We start from the raw sequence: 19500 nt of genomic DNA on the forward strand, positions 1-19500 counted from the left end.
AGCTCGGGTCTCGATCTCAGGGTTGGGAGTTCAAGCTCTGTGTTGGGCTCCGTGCTGGGTGTGGAGCCTACTTAAAAAAATAACTAGGGAGACCTAAGCCACAGTATTAAGGTCCTGCTGATGCCTCTCTATGCAACTGCAGGCGTTCCTCAAAGGACAGAGCTCACCCTGGCCCACAGAGGGCGGGCTGTGCAGTGGGCTCAGCTGGCTGCCCCCATGAGGCCTCGAGGGTGGCATTCGACACCAGTCCTACCAGCAAGCCCAAGGCAGAGCCCCATTACCCTAGGGCCTAGGGCCCTGGGCAAACCCAGAACGCCAGCTTGTAGTCTACAGTGAGAGTCTACAATCTCTCAGGCTGGGGTTCGATTCCAAACTCTAGTCCTCCCAAGTGCTGTCCTTGTGCGGCTTACCAGACTTCTCTGAGACGCAGTCCTACCCAGTTTTCCCATCCGTAAACTGCGAATGTTAACAGTACCGCCTTTGTAGGGTTGTTTGCGGAGATAAAGGAGATCCTACGTGAGCCTCAGGCTTCCGTGCCCGGACGGTGGCGAGCCTACGGCGGGTGGAGCTCCGCGTCGCCAGCCACTGTGGTCTGCCCCCACCCAGTCGGCAGGTACTGAGTGTTCCCGGAGCCACAGGAACAGGTGACAGATGGTGCCAGGCAGAATCATCCTGGCAGGAGAGAGGGCTGGCCACTGGAGGCACCAGTCCAGCCTGCTTGTCTGCCGCTGAATTTTGGGGCCCAGATTTTTCTGTGTCCCAGTTATTAGGGATGTGTCAGTCCTGTGCCCGCTGAGTGTCACAGACTGGGAGGCGTGCCATGGGGGAACTCCATGACTCCTCGATGGTCCCTCTGGGACACAGCAGAGTGGGCTCTTGGGGGCAGCCTTATTTCAGGGCTCAGGGGAGTCACTAGCGACATCTTTTGTCTGGCCACAGCAGCTTGGGCAGGGGTTGAGGGAGGCAGGGCCGGCCACCACCCTGCTGCCCTAGGCGTCTGTCTCGGCCCCCAACAGAGGCCGTGGGAGCCGGGACTGCTGGTCTCTGTCCGGGGACTCAGCCAGCCCCTGACGAACTGAGGGCCCTTCAGCTGGACTGTGGCAGTGCCACACACCATTGCTGGCCCTGGCGAGGGACCTGGCCGCGAAGAGGCCGTCCCTGCCTTCCCCGTGAGCCTGGATGCGGTGTGAATAGTCACATAAGCAAATCAACACATGCGTGAGAGCCTGAAATTGCAATACGCTCTGACAGCGATAAATGGGATGTGTGATCGAGACACAGTGGCTTTCCAGGAAAGTGATGAGGGAAGGCCTCTCCCAGGAGCTGCCATTTGAGCTGAGAGCTGAAGAAGGACGAGCCACACACCCGGGGGGCTGAGGGAAGGGCATGTCTGCTAGGTGGAATATCAAATGAAAGGAGCAAGCCTGGGAGCTTGGGGAATGGCTCCGAGGCTGGGGCGAGGGGGCAGGCGGCTGAGGTAGGCAGGCCGGGCACGAGGGTCTGGTGGACTGCAGTAAAGTGAAGGGCTTACTCCGAGGGTCACGGGAGGCCATTACCGCGTGTTGTGCAGAGGCACAGAATGCTGAGGTTTGGGTTTCCTCAGGATCTCTGGCTGCTGTGTGGGGAGTAATAGCCTACGGAAGGGTAGCAAGGAGGCCAGTGGTCCAGGCAAAGGACAGTGTGGCTTGATCTCATGCTAACATGGAGGTGAGAGAAGCTGAGAAATGGGGAGTGGGATGAATGATGAAGGAATGAAAGCAGGCTCCTGCCAAGGATCTGGCCTGCGTCCCTCCCCAGAGAAACAACACACATCGCCACTGGACTGCAGTGCAGGAGACCCGGACAGCCTCCCCGGGGGGGGGGGCAGCTCAGGAGCTCGGGCTGACTGCTGATGCGGGACCACCCATCCCTGGACATGCTGACGGAAGGTGGGGGACAGCAACAGGCCAGGCGGAAATGGTGCTTGGGCCGTTCCGAACACCACACCAGTGCAGCCCACCACAGACACGCAAGGGTTAGAAAGACCTGCAGGGGGAATCTCAGAACTTAACCTCTATTTGCAACTGCCTCTCTCAGAAACTTCCAGAAGCCCTACAGAAATGACCTTTTGCAAACCAAATTGTTGGTAAGTTGAAACCCCTTAATTACCACGAGCTCCTCTTCAGCTGCTCCCCACTGAGTGCCCACCAGGTGTTTTATTTGTTGGCCTACTTCATCTGCCAACCACCCTGCAAAGGGGGCTACGGTCCGTCCCTTTTGCATGTGAGGAAACAGGCTGTAGGAGGCTTTCAGGCTTACTGGAGCCACAGAGGGCGGGGGCAGGCACCGCGTCCGACCCTCCGGCTCCTGAGCCGGCCCGCCTCGCCCCCAACCCCGCCCGCCGCCCTCGGCCCGGCCCACTGGGCCCGAGCCCCGCCCACCGCGCCCACGGCCCCGCCCACAGTGCTCACAGCGCGCACGTCCTCGGGCAGGTCCTCGTCGAGCTCGCCCTTGACTATCCTCTCCAGAGTATTGATGGAGATCTCCAGGAGCTTCTCGTGGTGGTGGTTCTCCAGGTCCCGGCACTGAGCCATCGTGCAGCCAAGTTAAGCAAAGGCCAGGGGCGGAGCAGGCCAGGCGCCCCTGCAGCCCCTCAGAGGGTTGGGCCATTTCCTCCACACAAGAATAGACTTTGCAGGGCGGAAGGGCACCCCTTCTCAGCCGGTCGTACACATGCACAAAACCCCAGAGCCAACCAACCAGCCAACACACACACATGCACACCTGGTCATCACTGCCCCTTGGTGCTGGGTCCCCGCAGAGCCCCTCTTTCCTCCACATCTCTTCCTGCCACTGCCTCCTGCCTGGACAGCAAACCAAGTCCTGGTCTCCCCATTCTAGCCCTTTCTCCCCACAGCAGCCAGTGAGCTCTTAATCATGTAGCTAGACTGGACCTCATCCTTCCCATACTCATGGCTCTCCAGGAGCTTCCCACTCTCTATTGCAACCTCTCTTGGAACTGACTCTCTCTCAGGGCCTCAGGGCCTTTGCACAGGGCTGCCTCTTCTGCCTGGAATGTCCTCCCCACTTTTCTGCCTTGTCCCTCTGGCTCACATTCAGGTTCTCAGAGGACCCTCCCTCAGGGAGGCTCCGGGCCCTGGCCTCTGCTTACTTCTGCCTCCATAACTTGTCTCCTTGCAGGACTGTGGGCCCAGGAAGGCAGGACCAGGAGGTTACTTCTGGGGTAGAGCAGAGCAGTTTGCCCCCCCCCCCAACCCCCATGCAGGGCACTGAATTCAGGTAGCAGAAGGGTTGGTCATGCCCCAGATGTAGGCTCCTAACCCTGACATTTAACCTGACAATCTCATTATAAAGGATTGGTCAGTGTCTGCAACAGGGATGTGGCCCTGCTCCCAGGGCGTGAGTACTTGCAACACGGGAGGCAGGCAGGGATTCTGGGGTATGGTCTCCCTGTGAACATCACTCATTTGAGAACAAATATGCCAGGGCTTCGACTGCAAACGGGGCCCCACGCAGCAACCTGGCTAGGCTAGGCATCCAAACCTTTACTCTAACAAGGCACCATTGTTCTGAGGGTCAGGAAACTCCCTCAGACCCTGCGGAACATTCTTTGAACATTCCAAGGGGTTGCCAAATCTCCCATCTTCTGAAGGTGAGCTTTTTCCTTGGTGAAAAATGGGAGGTTTTACATGCCTCTAATCTCGAAGGTGGAGAGTCCCACGACATGGGATCCTGTGATGGGTCTGATAGCACCTTGGTGCAAGTAGAGATCTTTCTGTACATCAAACTGGGGCTCGGGTATTTCTGGTAAAAAGTGAAGTATGATTATAAAGCTCTGCCTTTTTACTATCTCTGACAACCTGTTTAGGGCATTGGTGGTAGTGGGAGGGGGTAGGTGTGATCCCAAAGGTGGCCACCTGGAAGGGGACTACACTGATTTGCATCCTGCTTAGTTCGTGAAGGAGCTGTATGCTTCTCTGCCTTTTGTTAAAAATGCAAGTGTTGGGGAGCCTGGGTGCCTCAGGTCATGATCCCAGGGTCCTGGGACTGAGCCCTGCATTGGGCTCCCTGCTCAGTGGGGAGTCTGCTTCTCCCTCTCCCTCTGCTCCTCCCCCACCCCGCTCATGCTGTCTCTCTGAAATAAATGAATAAAATCTTTAAAAAAAAATGCAAGCGCCTCTCCCCTGGTTCCCCTGGAGGCAGGAGGAGCACTGGGCCAGTAGCACCTCCCCAAGGAGGGTCATCAAGGAAAGGATATAGGCTCTGGACGTTTTCAATAAAGAGTGCCACCAAGTCCGTGATGTTCCTTTCAAACATGTTTATAGTCTCCTGGAAATGATAAAGAACACAGTTAACATGAATATTTAGACATGAACTCGACTGACCTAGTATCAGAGCAAAAGGTGATTTTGTAAAACTTAGCAGGTGCCTCCTCTAATCCCAGACCTTCAGGGTAAAGACCAACCACCTTGACTTTCCCAGGTAGATGTCTGTGAACTGGCCCTCTCTCCTGACCTCTTTCTCACCCCTGTGTTACTCTCCAGCCACTTCAGCTTACTCACTACCCCCCGACAGTTTAACTCAAAGCTTCCTTCAGGCCTTTGCACGTGCTGGTCCCTCTGCCAGGAATGCTTGTCCCACAAGCCCCACGTACACACACAGAGCTAACCCCCTTTGGGCTTCTCACTGGCATCTGTCCATCACCTCCAGAGAAACAGGGGAGAAAGTCGCTAAGAGCCAGACTGCCTGGATCAGTATCCTAGCTCTACCACTATGTTTAATTTCCTTGAGCCTCAACGTCCTCATCTATGAAATGGGTTTCCTTTATAGTACCTGTCTTGTGGAATTGCGGTGAAGTTAAAATGAGTTACTTCACACAAAATGCCTTGCAAGGTGCCTCAGTAATGCTGGCCGTGACCCCTGACCTGTTGCCGCGAGCGCGGCTGCGAGCCTGGCTTCCACCTCCCCCCAGTGCACCCCTGCATTGCTGCATCCCAGCGCTTAGCTGGGCACCCAGGGCCTAAATGGGACTTGAGTGAGGGAACCATGGGAAATGTGATGGTGAGGCCTGTTCCCCTGTGACCACCCCCCCCAGGATGGGTCATGCCCCTGATCAACCTTGGACTCCAGGGGCCGCAGGGTGTGCCGAGGGCACCGGGAATCTGCCCGAGTCTGAGGACTGACTGCAGGCTGAGCTGCACATTTTTCCAATGTGTGTAAACACTGTCGTAATGAATAAACATGGGGTCGTTGAAAAGCACGAGTGCACCTGACAGCTTCTTGGCTGCTGGTATACCAGTACGCCCGAGCATGCACAGGTTCTGGGGAACTTCTGGATGTCGGAAAGGGGCTCTCCCTGCAGGAAGAGGTCGGGAGCCGCTGCCTGAGTGTCCCCTGATGCTCTGTGAGCAGCTTTCCGCAGCGCTCGAGCCTTCCCCAGCGGGGAGCGAGCATCTGCCCTGTGCTGTGATGGGCAGATCTATCCGTGTCTGAGCTGTCACTTGACACGTGAGGAATTGATGAGGTGCTATCTCTTGGCCCAGCCACGGCAGCATCCAATGAGGTTCGATTCATCACGGCCTCGGCTGCCATGTGAACACACGAGTCACTCGGGCTGTAAGGAATTCTAGATAGCAGCGCTCTGCGCTTCCCCGACTTAGTGCTGAATTGCAGGCTCCTCGCCTGGCCCTGGGATGAGGCAAAGCGGGCTGCAATGCGGAGGAGCTTTTGTTTCATCCTAGAGCGGGGGCCCACTGTGTTTTTCAAGCACCCAGATAGCTCCTTGGGTCTAATAAAAAAAAGGGGGGGCGCCTGGGTGGCTCAGTTGTTAAGCATCTGCCTTCGGCTCAGGTCATGATCCCAGGGTCCTGGGATTGAGCCCCGCATCGGGCTCCCTGCTCGGCGGGAAGCCTGCTTCTCCCTCTCCCACTCCCCCTGCTTGTGTTCCCTCTCTCGCTGTGTCTCTCTGTCAGATAAATAAATAAAATCTTAAAAAAACAAACAAAAAAAACCCATCTCTCCCCGCTGAGGCTCTGGGGTCTTCCAGGATAGGGGGTGCATTCCAGAGGAATGAGCTCACCTCTCATGCGGCACAAGAATCATTTACACTCTGAATGGTTGAAATATATTAAAAGCAAACACAGGACTGATGAGCAAAGAAAGCTTTAGTCGGCCGTGCTGAGTAGCACTGGACGTTTCCAGCAGAGGAGTGCCCGGGAAGGTTCCAGCTCGAGTACGGTTTTGCAGCTGAATTACTGTGTCCTTGCAAATGGGACGGGCAGGGCACGATCGCGCCACCTCTGTGCCCCAGGGGCCCGGCCTCACCTCCAGCTGCTCTACCAGCTGCATCTCTAGTGTCATGAGCACATTGAACAGCTCCGTGATGTCCTCACCATATTCCACTATCTTTATCTCGATGTTGGTCAGATCGGACTCCTCTCGAATGGCATTTAGACTCTGGAAATAAAAACCTGTGCTTTAGGAATCCATGACTAAGCGTAATTAGTTAATGACAGGCGACGGTTGGTTTTGTGGCTAAGAACTTAGACTCTGGGGTTGGACTGTCCAAGTGTCAGCTCCGCCACTTGGCAGTTTTGTGGGCTTGTGGAAGCTACTTACGCTCCCCGTGCCTGGAGGCAGTTAGAGCGGATGCTAGTACTGGTTAGTGAGTGCTCCATCCACGTTAGCTCTGGCTTCCATTAGAGGTGGCTGGGCTGGGCGGAAGGAGCAATGGCTTCAGAGTCAAGCGAACCTGAATTTGAATCCTGTCTGGGTCACTTATTAGCGGTGTGACCTCGAGTGTGCCCCCTTCGTTCTCGAAGCTTTGCTTTCCTCGTGTAAAGGGGGAGAGAAGTGTGTGTGTCACAAAGTTCTGGGGATTAGGCAGTATATGTGAGCTCTTGACTCTCAGCAGGGGCTCGGCGAACAGTCTCCAATAAAAGGTCCACAGCAGCCATGGGTAGGGAGAGACACTGGAAAAATGTCCAGTCCTTCGGAAACCAGTCGGGCCCGCAGAGCACCCCAGAGCTGGACTGTTTGGAATGAGAGGATGCTCATGGGCTAGAAAGCACCCCAGGGTCAAAACCTGGCACTGAATTCCAGCCATTCACTAACAAACGTCCTGGGGACTTGGCCATCAGATGCGTTGTCAACTTGTTTCTGTTGCTATATGGTATTAGCTGGGAAGGAGAACAGAGTAACTTGACACAATTCAGTGTGATGAATGATATTTATAATAATGGCTACCACGTATGGAGAAAAATCAGGTTCAATCCCTACCTCGAACCTACATGAAAACAAATTTCCCACAGAGTGAAGATTTAAATGTACCAAGTAAAGCCATAAAAGTACTAGAAGGAAAAATGGGTGGGTTTTAATAAATAATCTCAGAGAGAAGAAGTCCTTTGTAAGTATAACCAGAAAAAAAAAAGACTTGATAAATTATACTACATAAAAGTTTTAGAAATTCTGAACGGCAAAAGCACCATAGACAGAAAACGGACAAGATGAACCACGAATTGGGAAACATATTTGCAGCTCATTGCACTGACCCAGGGCTAACTTCTCAATCTATGAAGAGCTCCTACAAAGTAATGATTAAAAAAAAAAAAAAAATAGACCAAAAACCAAGTAGAAAAAATGGGTTAGGGCATGTTATAAGAACAAACAGTTCACGGAGTAAGAAGTACAAATGCTTGTGAAACATGCAACGTTTACCCTCACTGAAGAGAAAACAAATGCACTCCAAGTGGACCAGATCGGGGGAGACGAGGCAGCCCGGGAACAGCGGTCTGACAAGGAGCCGGCAGCACAGGTCCGGACTCCACCGAGCGCAGCTGAGCCGTAACTAGCAAAAGGAGCAACACACAGTTCTACCTGCAGGACTTCGTCCTACAGATCAAACCTGCGCCAACTTACCCACTGCGACACGGGTGGGAAGAGCAAAAGATCGGAAAAAACCAGCTTGTCCGTCAACAGGGACTGGCTTTAATAAATCACGGCTCGTCCATGCAATGAGAGATTTTACAACTATGAAAAAAAGAAGCGACTCAAGTTTTGGAAGGATCTCTAAGCTGCATAAAGAAGCAGAGCAAAGTGCAGAACAGTGCATGCTACGTTTTGTCATGTGTGCTACGGTGGTCCTCTGTGGCCATGCTTACTACGCTTACCAGCATGCACTGCCTGTCCAGTGCCTCCGGACTACACACAGTGCTGGTCACAGTCCCCAGCACGGTTCTAGGAGGCAGTTACCCCCATTTCTCTAACGAGGAAATGGAGGCTATCAGAGGGTCACCAGCGAGGGGTCCACATGAGCTTTGTGCCCACCCGCCTGCTGACCCCAAGCCATGCCCCCCTGGGCACCGGGAGGGGGCGCTGAGGGAGTCCTGGGCTAGTGGGGGTTGTGGGGGGGAGTACAGGACAAGCTCAGAGAGGTCCCGTGAGGAACCTCAGGCTCATGGAGTCCTGTGACCTTCTAAGCCAGCGAGCGGGCTCAACTGGGGCTGAGCATTGGAGGCCCCTGGAGAGCTCTGGAAAATCCCAGTGCCAGGCTGCACCCCCTGGGCTGGGGCATGAGCCCCTTGTCCGGTCCCTGCAGACTCGTGTGTGGGCTGCATGAGACCACTACTCTCGGCCCTAGGAGGATGAGCTTAGTTTGCTCATCCCAGGCAGCCTCTGGGGGTGTCGCCATGATGGGTCTGTGGGGACCGGCGCCTCAGAAGCAGGGGGAGCAGGTGTGCTTTGAAGACCTCCGCCCTGGACGTCAGGGAGTCAGGCTTGGCGCCAGCAGGAGCACTGACAGTAGCCTGGCCCACGTCCTGCTTCTCCAGGGGTGGATTTGTTACTGAGGGGGCTGGGCCCAGGCCTGGGGCGTCCAGACATCCCGAATCCAGTGGCTTTGGGGACCAGATAAATGTCACGGAGGATGTGCCAGACAGGGACAGGGGGACTGGAAATGTGGCTTGTCCAGAGGGGACAACCACCATGGAGGCCCTGCTGACAACTGCCTCCAGAGAAGCTGGCAACCACAATTTTTCTGTGAAATCTTCCCGTTTAGAATGTCAGTAGGATGTTCAAAACGTTTTAAAAGCCTCTGCAGGCCAAACAAAACACACATGGGAGCCAAATGTGTTCCTCTGCTGACAGGCTTGAACTTCCGCATGAACGCAGTAACACCCCTGCCCATAACCTGAGGAGGAGGGTCTTGAGGCTTAAATCACACAGAATGTGGGGTCACTGGCGAGGCCGACCAGACAAGACCAGGGACAAGAACAGGGCCTGCGGAGTGAGGAGGTGAGGAGGGCGGGGAAGCACACGGGGGCCCATCGCCGGCCCCCTTATATCTGAACGTGCCTTATCAGGGGATTTTGCTTGACTTCAAACTAAGAGTTCCCAACCAGGACTGGCTTTGTGGGTTCTTTGAAGCCCCTAACACTGCAGGCAAGTGCTCACAGACTTGGTGTGCGGGGACAGTTGGTTTTTTGTTATTTTTTTTTTAATAATTTTTTAAGAATTTATTTTGAGAGAGAGAGGAGAGGGCAAAGGGAGAGGGAGAAGGAGGCCTCCCACGGAGCAGGGAGCCTGACGACGCGGGGCTTGATCCCAGGACCCTGAGCCACCCGACTGAGCCACCCGGGTGCCCTGCATGGACAGTTTTTTGAGGAGAAAGAAGGTCCACAGCTTTCCTTAGAGTCTCACGAAGATCTGTGACTTAGAACAAGAGTCGGTCTTTAAAAATAATGCTAACTACGGGTGCCCAGGTGTCTCAGTCGGTTAAGTGTCCGACTTTTGATTTCGGCTCAGGTCATGACCTCAGGGTGGTGAGACCGAGCCCTGTGTGGGGCTCTGCCCTGGTGGGCATGAAGGCTACTTAAGATTCTCTCTCTCTGTCTTCTTTTGCCCCTCCACCCCACTCACACCTGAGCATGCTCTCTCTCTCTCTCTCTAAAATAATAATGCTAACTACAAGAAACAAGTCCCACCAAGCACACATGGCCGCTGCTTGGGCTGGGCCGAGTGGCCTGGGGTCAGCAGGTCCTGAACACCTGGGCCTGCTCCCTCAGCTGGAATGCCCTTCCTCCACCATCCCCGGCCCATTTCTCTTTGGCCTGTGAGCCTCAGCCCGAGTTAAGGTCCCTCCAGGAACCCTCAAGGCTCCGTGGGCTCCCCACTGCAGTGGGGAGGGCCTGGGTCCGCACCCCGCACGGGTGGGAGCTCACTAAGGGCAAGAGCCATGTCCAGCAGGGGTTCAGCTTCCCAGGACAAGGCACTGAGCAGGGGGTGGGGGGGGCTCAGAAAATGTCTACTAAATGAACGAATGACCAAAAGAGTAGTAGTAGTTATTGTCCTTGTCATTGTAACAGGCGTGGTAACAGTAACACCATTGCTAACAGTAATGATGACACTACCTTGAACCCGGGCGTGTTTTAGGTGAAGGAGGCCCACGGGCCTCACCCTGCGCTCAACCGGGCTGTGGTGTTGGAGCTGTGGCTGGTGGTGGTGGAAGGCTAAACTTGCGTCTGCCACTGAGCCGCATGACTGCTGGCAAATGGGGACAATGACCACGGGTCTTAGGGCTCGTCAGAGGTAGGTGGTGCGTATCCCCAGCAGTGGGGCCAGGCCCGTGGGGTGGGGTCAGCATCTGGAGCAGGGGGTAGGGAGAGGACAGGGAGGGGCAGAGCCTACCAGCAAGTGCTTCTCCTCGAACTTGGCAATCCTGCGTTTGCCCTGCTCCTGGTTTTCCTGGATGGCCTCCTGGATACACTCATTGAAGGTGTCAAGCTCCAGTTTCCGCTTCTCCTGCTGATTCAGGCCATATTCGAAAATGTTCAGGCAGATGATGACGAATTTGTCCTTGTAGGTGAGTGGCTGTTAAGGAGGCTGCTGGCCGTCTTGGGGGCAGGCTGGTGGCAGGGTGCAAGACGGAGGTGGTGGTGGCTCCTGGCGCGGGGCCGGGAGTTGAGATTCGGAGTCTAATGTGGTACTGGGGCATCTCCATCCCCAGCCTGAAGGATTCAGGAATGGGACTGGCCTCGGGGAAGGAAGCAGGGCCCTCGGGGTGGGGGTGGGGGTGGGGGTGGGGGAGACTACAGAGCAGAGGAGAGGCATCCTGGGGGACCTAAAGGGGCCGGGGCGGGGCTGGGAGGCCAGGGGGAGCCAGCCCCAGCCAGTGTAGTTCTATCTCTGGTGTGTTCTCTAGGGGCACCTTCGTTGGGGGCCTGTCTCTGTGCTCAGCTGCTGCGGGCACGCTGAGGGAGCCTGCAGAGGTCAGGGGACCTCAGGCCTGAAGCAGAGAGATCCAGGTTCAAGTCCCAGCTCTGCTGCAGCTTCTCCCTGGAAAGCCACTTCACCTGCCCTGGGCCTCGGCTTCCTGACCTGCAGCACGGAGCCCTTGAGATCAGGCAGGCGCGACAGCCCAGATGCGAGCCCAGCTCGCCCAGCTCGCCCAGCTGGTGGGTGGCATAGCCCGGCCGGGAGCCCATGTGGCTGGCCCAGAGTCCTGGCTCGTCACCTTCTGCTTAGCCTCACACCCTTCCCGCCCCCTCCCCCGCCCTTTCTAAAATGCTGAGGTTTTAAGAGAGAGTTTCTTTCTACCCAGGGATGGCGCTATTATCTTGCCCGTAGCCAGGATGACAAGTGTCAATCATGTCCTCTGGGCAGCGGCTGACAGGGGGTGGGGGGAAGGATGCGGGCTCTTAGCCCCACAGACAAGGGCTCAAATCCCAGCTTCTAGCTGCATGACCTTGGACAAATCACCCTCTCCAAGTCTAGCTTCCCCAACTATAAAATGGGATTAATCACAGGACCCATCTAGTGGGCACTTGGGAAATTATAAACACGGTATGCAAAGCACACAGCAAAAAACAAGTAAATATAGGTACTGAGGCTTAGTGCCACACCACACACGTCAATTTTCCCTCTTTGACAACCTGGCTTGTGTAGCACAGCAGACCCCGTGCCATGCTGATCAGAGACTCAGTGAGTCCCCTGAAATCTAGACAGCCTTTCCCCCATGCCGCTCAGCTGACCTGGTGCTTCACTGCCCCTGGGGTAACCGCTGGGAAGGAGGGGTTTTATGTTCTAGGGTTTGGGGGAAATGGGGAAACAGAGGCCCGAGCAGAAGGGGACCTGACCTTTGCCCGCTGCTGGTGTGGGGCCCAGGCTCTGCCAGAGGGGGTGGCCGTGACCTTGGGAGGATATGCCTGCAGGAGCTCGCCGACGCCGGGCAGGTAGGCCAGCTTGTTGCCCTCTACGTCTTCGGCGTACATGCTGTCAAACAGGAAGGAGCCGTTCAGGTGCTCGACGAACGCGACCTACGGTCAGAAGCACAGCGGGGCTCAGGGGGGACTCAGATTCATCTCACGGGCCCTGGCGAGGGCTCAGTGGGCTGGGCCCTGCGCGGGGCACCAGGGGCACCGGACACTGTGCGGAGAGTGGAGGAGGGGATGCTGCCCTGGGGCTTCAGCCCTCGAAGAAGGCAGGGCAGGGCAGGGCACGCCCGTGCGGAGGTGCAGGGGCGTCAAGGTTGCGCGTGGCTCGGTCTGGCTGGAGGAAGGGGTGCCGGCTATGGGGAGGAAGGGGTCCGGGGCCGTGCCGAGGAAGGACTTGAACCTTCCTGGCCGCCAGGGAGCTGCCCAGGGGCGTTAAGAGAAGGAGCTGCTCTATCAGATCATGTCCGCAGGGCCTCGAGCCGGCAGCTGGCACGCCGGTGAGGACACGGGGCAGGTGGTGTCCAGGCTGACCTGCGGCTGGCTCCGGGGCCGGGTGGCCGGCAGAGCAAGGCGGGGACGGGGTGCTGGCCTATGGATGACGGATGTGCTCCGTCGGGCATTCTCAATCAAGACAGGTTTCCGGGGCCTGGGCCCCGCAGACTTTCGGCACATGGGGCCCACCAGCTGTGGCCGGCGTCCTGGCGCCAGGGCAGCGCGAGGCGGGTGGCAGGGCCCCTGCCAGCAGAGTACCTTGTGCTTCTTCAGCTCCTCCTGCTGGGCCTGCTCATCGTCCAGCCGGGCCTGGATCAGGTGCTCTCGGTGCTTCAGCTCGTCGATGCCGTACTGGTGCTTACTCGCTGCCAGATCTTTCTGAGGGGGGGACGGGAAGTGGCATTGTTCCTGGGGCCTGTTCGGTGCCTCCGGGCCGCGCCAGCCTCTGCCGTCCTGTGGCCCCTCGGGCCTGGGTGGGGTGTGGACAGCCCCCTAGTGAAGGCTGCGCACACAAGAATGGCTTGCTTCCTCGTGGCCTTTTCCAAGTATTCTGAGTGTAAGGGAAATTAGGGAAGGACCCCGAAGATGGAGAAAGGCAGCACAGGCAGATGGAGGATCTGTGGGACACGCCCTGGGGCCACAGTGACTTGTGCCCCCAGCTCTCCATAGCGGGTGTTCTGGCTCTGGGATGCACCATGGGAGAGAGGTCAAATGAGTTGCCTGAATCACAGGCCTGGTGACAAGGGCCTCGGATCTTGGCTCTGTGCCCTGCCACCTCTTGGCTCTCCTCCCGCCCCTCCTGCTCATCCCCCTATAGGCACCAGGGACTGCTGGAGCCCCTAGGGCTCAGTCCTCACCCCTCTAGGCTCACTCTACACACCCCAGGGGTGTAGGTATCAAGTACAAGCACGTCTGATTGCTCCATCCTCAGAGGACACTCTGTGGTCTTTACCTTCAGCCCAGACCCTACCTCTGAGAGCCAGACAGGAGCTTCTGAAGCCTTCTCTCCCCTGGCTGCCTCAAGAGCACCGCCAACCCACCATGTCCAAGATGGACCTCTGTCTTCTCATAGTCCTACCGAGGTGGGCTGCCCCCCAGCCATCCAGCACCCCAGCCGGAGACCCGGGAGACATCCTGGACCCTCCCCTGCCCATCAGACCCAGGCTGCGCCCAGGCCTGTCCATGCTAGCTCCTGATCACGTCTCACCATCCTCTCTGGCCAGGACCCCTGCCTCCGCCTCCTAGGCGGCCTCCCCCACGCACCCTGGCCCCCCACCAAGTCTACCCACTCTCCCCAGCAAACAGCCAGAGCAATCTCTGTGAAATGCAAACCTGATCTTGTCAGTCAGTCCCTTGCTTCCCTTGTAGGACTTCCTCTTGGGCACAGGGTAATGACAAGCTCCTGCCGTGGCCTGCATGGCCCTGCCTGCCACCCTCCCGCTCCGGCTCTCTGAGCTCCAGCTGCCAGCCCCCTCCCCGTGCTACGTCCTGCCACAGGCCTCTGCATGTGCTCTGCCTCCGGCCCGGGGCCATTCCTTCACCAGCCAACTCCTGCCCATCCTACAGATTCCAGCTCAGAACCACTGCCTTGGGGAAGCCACCCCCAAACCACAGACCCCACCTTGTACATCTCAGTCCTTCCCTCTTGGCATGTTCACGTATCTGTGGGATATGTGTGTTGGTGCCACAAAGGAAAGTAGGGGCATCCCCTGGGGTCTGTCCCATTCCAGGTCCTGAGCTTTCTTTCCACTGTCCTGCGCTGCCTGAAGCCCATCCCAGCCTCACTCCTGAACACGCGGTCAGTATATGGATCATTGTAGTTTTGTGCCTTAACTTGGGCCTTGGCTGCAAAAGGCTTATATTGCAGAGTTAAAATCCTTCTAAAGATCTGCTGTTCAGGGGCGCCTGGGTGGCCCAGTCAGTTAAGCGTCTGCCTTAAGGCTCAGGTCATGATCCCAGGGTCCTGGGATTGAGCCCCAGTTTGCATGGGGCTCCCCTCTCAGCAGGGAGCCTGCTTCTCCCTCTGCCCCTCCCCCCTCCCCCTGCTCCTGCATGCTTGTACTCTCTCAAATAAATAAAATCTTTTAAAAAAGATGTTATTCGGGGCGCCTTGGTGGCTCAGTCGGTTAAGGGCTTAGGGCTCAGGTCATGATCCCGGGCTCCTGGGATCGAGCCCCGTGTCGGGCTCCCTACTCAGCGGGAAGCCTGCTTCTCCCTCTACCCTTCACCCCGCTCGTGCTTTCTCACTCTCTCTCAAATAAATAAAATCTTTCCAAAAAAAAAAAGATGTTATTCGTTGAGCTGTACGCTTTTCTTACATATTGATACTTTAATAAGGAAATTTGAATTTTTAAGTCTCTAGTATCTGAGCCCTCCTCTCCTCTACATTCCCCCAGCCCTGCCCTCTGCCTCTCTCCGCAAGCTGCCCCCCAATCCCACATCTCTCCCCTGTTCTGCACACCAGTCACCAGATCCCCGAACTGCTGACCACATCAGGAAATCTGCCGAAAACTGCTCAGGCTTCCCCACGGGCCTCCACCTTCACCTGGATAAGTCCTAAACCCCAACACAGCCCCACTGCCTGGCCCCCCTCCCCACACAAAGCAAATTCACAGCCCCCGCCCGTTCTGTGTGCTTTGTGGGGATTGTGCTCTGTTCCCCTGCACTGAGGGGAGGGCCAGCCTTCAGGCACAGTCCAGGGCCTCGACTTAAAAGTGGTCTGCTGAAAACAGGGGGGGCCCTCCAGGAGAGCGCCACAGAGCTGAGGGGTACCTCAAGAGCCTGCCCTTGGACCTCTGTCCTCCCACAGTCCCGCTGAGGCGAGCGGCCCCCCAGCCATCCAGCACTCCAGCTGCAGACCCGGGAGACATCCTGGCCCCTCCCCTGGTGGCCTATGTCCCGGCCCAGCTGTTCTGAGGCCCAAGCCCTGCAGCACCAAGTGACGGGGAGTTTCAGGTGCCCCTGCTTTGCAAAACGCTGCTCTGATATCCTCTGACTTTTTTTTTTTTTTTTTAAGATTTTATTTATTTATTTGACAGAGAGATAGAGAGCACAGGTAGGCAGAGAGGCAGGCAGAGGGAGAGGGAGAAGCAGGCTCCCCGCCGAGCAGGGAGCCTGATGTGGGGCTCGATCCCAGGACCCTGGGATCATGACCTGAGCCGAAGGCACCCGATTAACCCACTGAGCCACCCAGGCGCCTTATCTTGATGCTTCTAGGCAAGTCTCGAATCGTGAAAAGAGACTTTGTTTCCTTATAGCACAATGGGGATGCCCAGGCTCGGCTGTCTGCCCTTTATGGAAACTTCTGGGGGCCGGGGAGTGAATGCCTTTGGAGCCGTGCAGTGTTAGGCTGTCCCCTGGTTCTATCATGAGCTTTGAAACACACCCCAACAGCTCTCTGGCCTATTCCAAGGGCTGGAGCCCATGCTGACTTTCAAATTATTGTCTAAATGAAAAAAGAAAATAGAGTATTAGAGTTCAAGCCGCAGGTTCTGGTACTGTCATGGGACCAGAGAAAGCCATGGTCTGAGGAGGGGCAGCTCTCTGACCCCACCCCATCTCTGTGGACCTTCCAGAAGGCCCTGGCAAGCAGAGGGCCCCACACTCAGAAGCTGACACAGTCCACCCAGGCACTGTGCTCTGCTCCGGGGCCGAAGCCGGGCAGGGCCAGCACTGAGACCCGTGGGCCAGTCCTCCTCCCCGCTTCTGCTGGGCTCCCCTGGTGCTCCCTGTCACTTCAGTGCCCCCCAGGCACGGGCTCCATTCCTCTCAGGAAGGGCACCGGAGCTGGGAAACCCCGAGGGAGACACTTGCCATGTGGTCATCAATGCGCCGGAAGTCCAGGTACACGAGGTCAGGAAGGTAGGCATAGATGAACATCTTGTAATCCTCTGACTCTGAGATGGGGTTCCCAGAGAGGCTGAGCGTCCGCAGGTTCTTGAACCGCCGCAGGTAGATGATCTGGGGAGAAGGGGGGAGAGCAACCCATTTGCCTGACCGCTGCAAAGCGGAAACCAGCCCCGGTGGCCTCTCCCCTCAGCCCTCTGCCACTGTCCACAGCCTGGCCAGGACACCATCAGTGTGGCTGGAGCGACAAGCGAGGAGCGGGCTGGGGGTTCCAGGCTGGACGGCTGTCCTGATAGCAGACCTGGGGTCAAAGGTCGGCTGTGGGACCTTGGGCAAGTTGCCTAACATCTGTGAGCCTCCGTTTCCTCATCTGTAATATGGGTATAAGGATGCTATTATGTTTGTCACAGGTGTGGAGGGACCAAAGGAAATGAGCTCCAGAAAGCATTTAGAGGTGGGCCTCTCGCCCGCTCCGTAAATGGTGGTGGTGGTCGTCGTTACTATTGGTCACACAGAGCAGGTGTGCCTTTTCCCTTGTAAACCCTGTGTCAGGGCCAGATCTGTTAAAATAAACGGAACCCCATTTCTAGTAACCTTGGATTAACTGGATGACAGAGGGACATTCGCCACCTGCCATTTATTCTTCCTATATTCTATTTCAGTAAAGCGGGAGAAAAGTCAACAATGTAGCTAATGCTTCCCTTGGCAGCATCTTCTGAACACCCAGACGCTGTACTACGCAAAAGAAGAAACCTAGCTTGCTTTCTGAAGGAATTTCTCTCTGTCCTGTGTTTACACGTTCCACAAACACTATTAAGCACCTACCAGGCCTCAGGCGTGTGCTAGGCCTTGGGGACACAGTGGGAACAAAGCTCACGCGGTCCCTCCCCTTGCAGCAAGGGCTCACATTTGAGTGGCAGGGAAGAGGAATGTGTAGAAAGTAAATAAAATCCTTACCGCTCGGGGGTAAGTGCTGTAAGAATATACAGAGGGGGAATGAGAGGACATACCAGTCAGGGGACCCAGAGGTCAGCTCACCTGTTCTGGGGGCGTGCAGGGGGGTCACCTTGCTTTCACCCACATTGCCAATGCCCTGGGCTGACGCTGGCTTCTTGTCACCTCATGTCTTGATTACGTGGGTGTGTGCTGGGCACCCCCAAAGGGACCAGACCTTGTTTGTCTCTGTACCCTTGAGCTCAGGCCCAAGGCCCCACATCCAATAGGTCCCCACCTCAGCAAATGTTCGAGTGAGTGTGGGGCTCAGGGGAAGAGGCAGAGAGGTACGAACTGGCCTCCACTGTGGGGCTAAGCATGGGTTAAACATGGTGTTTAAACATGATCCAATGTCTGGTAGAATAGTCTGGATTTCTGCCTTTTCTAGGAGAAGGGGGTGATCTGGGTGGCTAAGTCTACCTTTCCCCTGGCCACAGATCCTCCTCCCCCGTCCCCGGATACTCTGATGATCTAGAGTGCCCGGCCTCACCCTCTGCCCCGGGCCAGGAGGACAGCAGGACTGGCAAGGGCGGCCACTCCAGTCCCGGGCCCGAGAACTCACATTCATCATGTTGCCAATCTGGTTGTTGCCCAACAACAACACCTGCAGCTTGACCAGGGCGTCCAGAGAGTCAATCTTGGAGATCCGGTTGTTGAACAAGCTCAGGTCCTCCAGGTTCACCAGCGTGTCCAGCCCCTCGATGGCCTCGATGTTGTTGAAGGACAGGTCTGGAAGGAAGAGGGCTGTGAGGGTCCAGTGGGTGGACTGTCTTGAAACAGACCCATCGGGGCTACTCACGCCCTGGGAGATAGCACCAAGCCGACAGGCCAGTAACAGACTGACAGCTTATGGTTTTCTAGAAGCCATGCCTGGATTCTTTCCTGTGGTCTCCAACTATTACCGCCCTCTCCTGTTCTAGCGCTCGTCTTCCTGGCTGGGCACACGAGGGCACGAACTCCTGTCTGTGCTCTGTGGTTGTTCTGGGATAGAAATGATGAATGGCAGGTCCAAAACGGTGCATCTTCGAGTGGGAGGAGACTGTTTGGAGGGCCTCCTTCGCTCACACCTATGGGCATTTTAAGAATAATGCTGCCTGGGGCGCCTGGCTGGCTCAGTCGGTTAAGCAGTCCGTTAAGCGTCCGACTCTTGATTTCGGCTCAGGTCATGATCTTGGGGTTGTGGGATCGAGCCCTGCATCGGGCTCTGGGCTCAGCGCTGAGTCTGCTGGAGATTCTCTCTCCCTCACTGCCCCTTCCATTCTCTCTAAAAATAAAGAAAATCTTTAAAAAAATATCGCCTATCTGCTTAGCATTTACCAGTTTATCAAGTTCATCCTCTGACAATAGCCCTGAGTGCCAGTCTGGAATTTCTCTTCCCATGTGATCGTCGGGAAGCTGTAGCTCAGAAAGGCTCAGTGATTTGCTCAGAGCCACCCAGCTAACCTCAGTGGTGCCAGACTTCATCCGAGGCTCCTCCCTGGACAGGCCTGATCTTCCAGCTACATCACAGCTGACTCAGGCTCCTCCAGAACCCCAACTCCGCCCCCCCAGTGGAGACGCTAGGCCCTCTCTAGCCCAAACTTGCTTGTACCCCGCACTGTGGGTTTTCGGGGTCAGTTGGGGTTGGAGCTGCAAGCCTGTCTGGGTCTGGGCTGACCCGGCACCAATGGCCCATAGGCCCAAACTGGAAATTTTTCATGAGCTTCGAAACACGCTCATGATAGTTGCATGTGGTCACATGCAGATGGTGGTTTGGGAAGTTAGTCTATCCACATCTGAATTCAGCCCCCCTGGCCTACCAGGGCATGCTCCCCTGCTGACAGTTGAAACTACTGGTAACTTATTGTCTCTTTGGCTATTAAGTGCATCACCTTATTTAACTCCCACAGCAAAGGTCTTATCATCCGTGTTTGATGCATGAAGAAACAGAGATTCTAGGGGCCTGGTGGCATATGCCCAC

General features: G+C 56.2%; 1 protein-coding gene across 7 annotated transcripts in view; it reads right to left on the bottom strand.

The window, feature by feature from the left end:
- The window catches only part of DRC3 (dynein regulatory complex subunit 3), a 32530-nt gene that overhangs the window by 3739 nt on the left and 9291 nt on the right, over positions 1-19500 (bottom strand). For 4 of the 7 annotated variants that reach the window (XM_032431996.1, XM_032431999.1, XM_032431995.1 and 1 more), the window contains 8 exons: positions 18103-18269; positions 16515-16661; positions 12960-13079; positions 12199-12311; positions 10684-10858; positions 6325-6456; positions 4259-4329; positions 2451-2574 (listed from right to left, as the gene is read on the bottom strand). In XM_032431996.1, the coding sequence (XP_032287887.1) occupies positions 2451-2574; positions 4259-4329; positions 6325-6456; positions 10684-10858; positions 12199-12311; positions 12960-13079; positions 16515-16661; positions 18103-18269 (1049 nt within the window). Of the gene's footprint in view, positions 1-71; positions 673-2450; positions 2575-4258; positions 4330-6324; positions 7847-10683; positions 10859-12198; positions 12312-12959; positions 13080-16514; positions 16662-18102; positions 18270-19500 lie in introns of those variants that run through there. The other 3 variants (XM_032431998.1, XR_004302655.1, XM_032432000.1) reach the window with 3 other exon arrangements.

Source organism: Phoca vitulina, unplaced genomic scaffold (assembly GCF_004348235.1).
Source record: "Phoca vitulina isolate PV1807 unplaced genomic scaffold, GSC_HSeal_1.0 scaffold47, whole genome shotgun sequence".
NCBI lineage: Eukaryota > Metazoa > Chordata > Mammalia > Carnivora > Phocidae > Phoca > Phoca vitulina.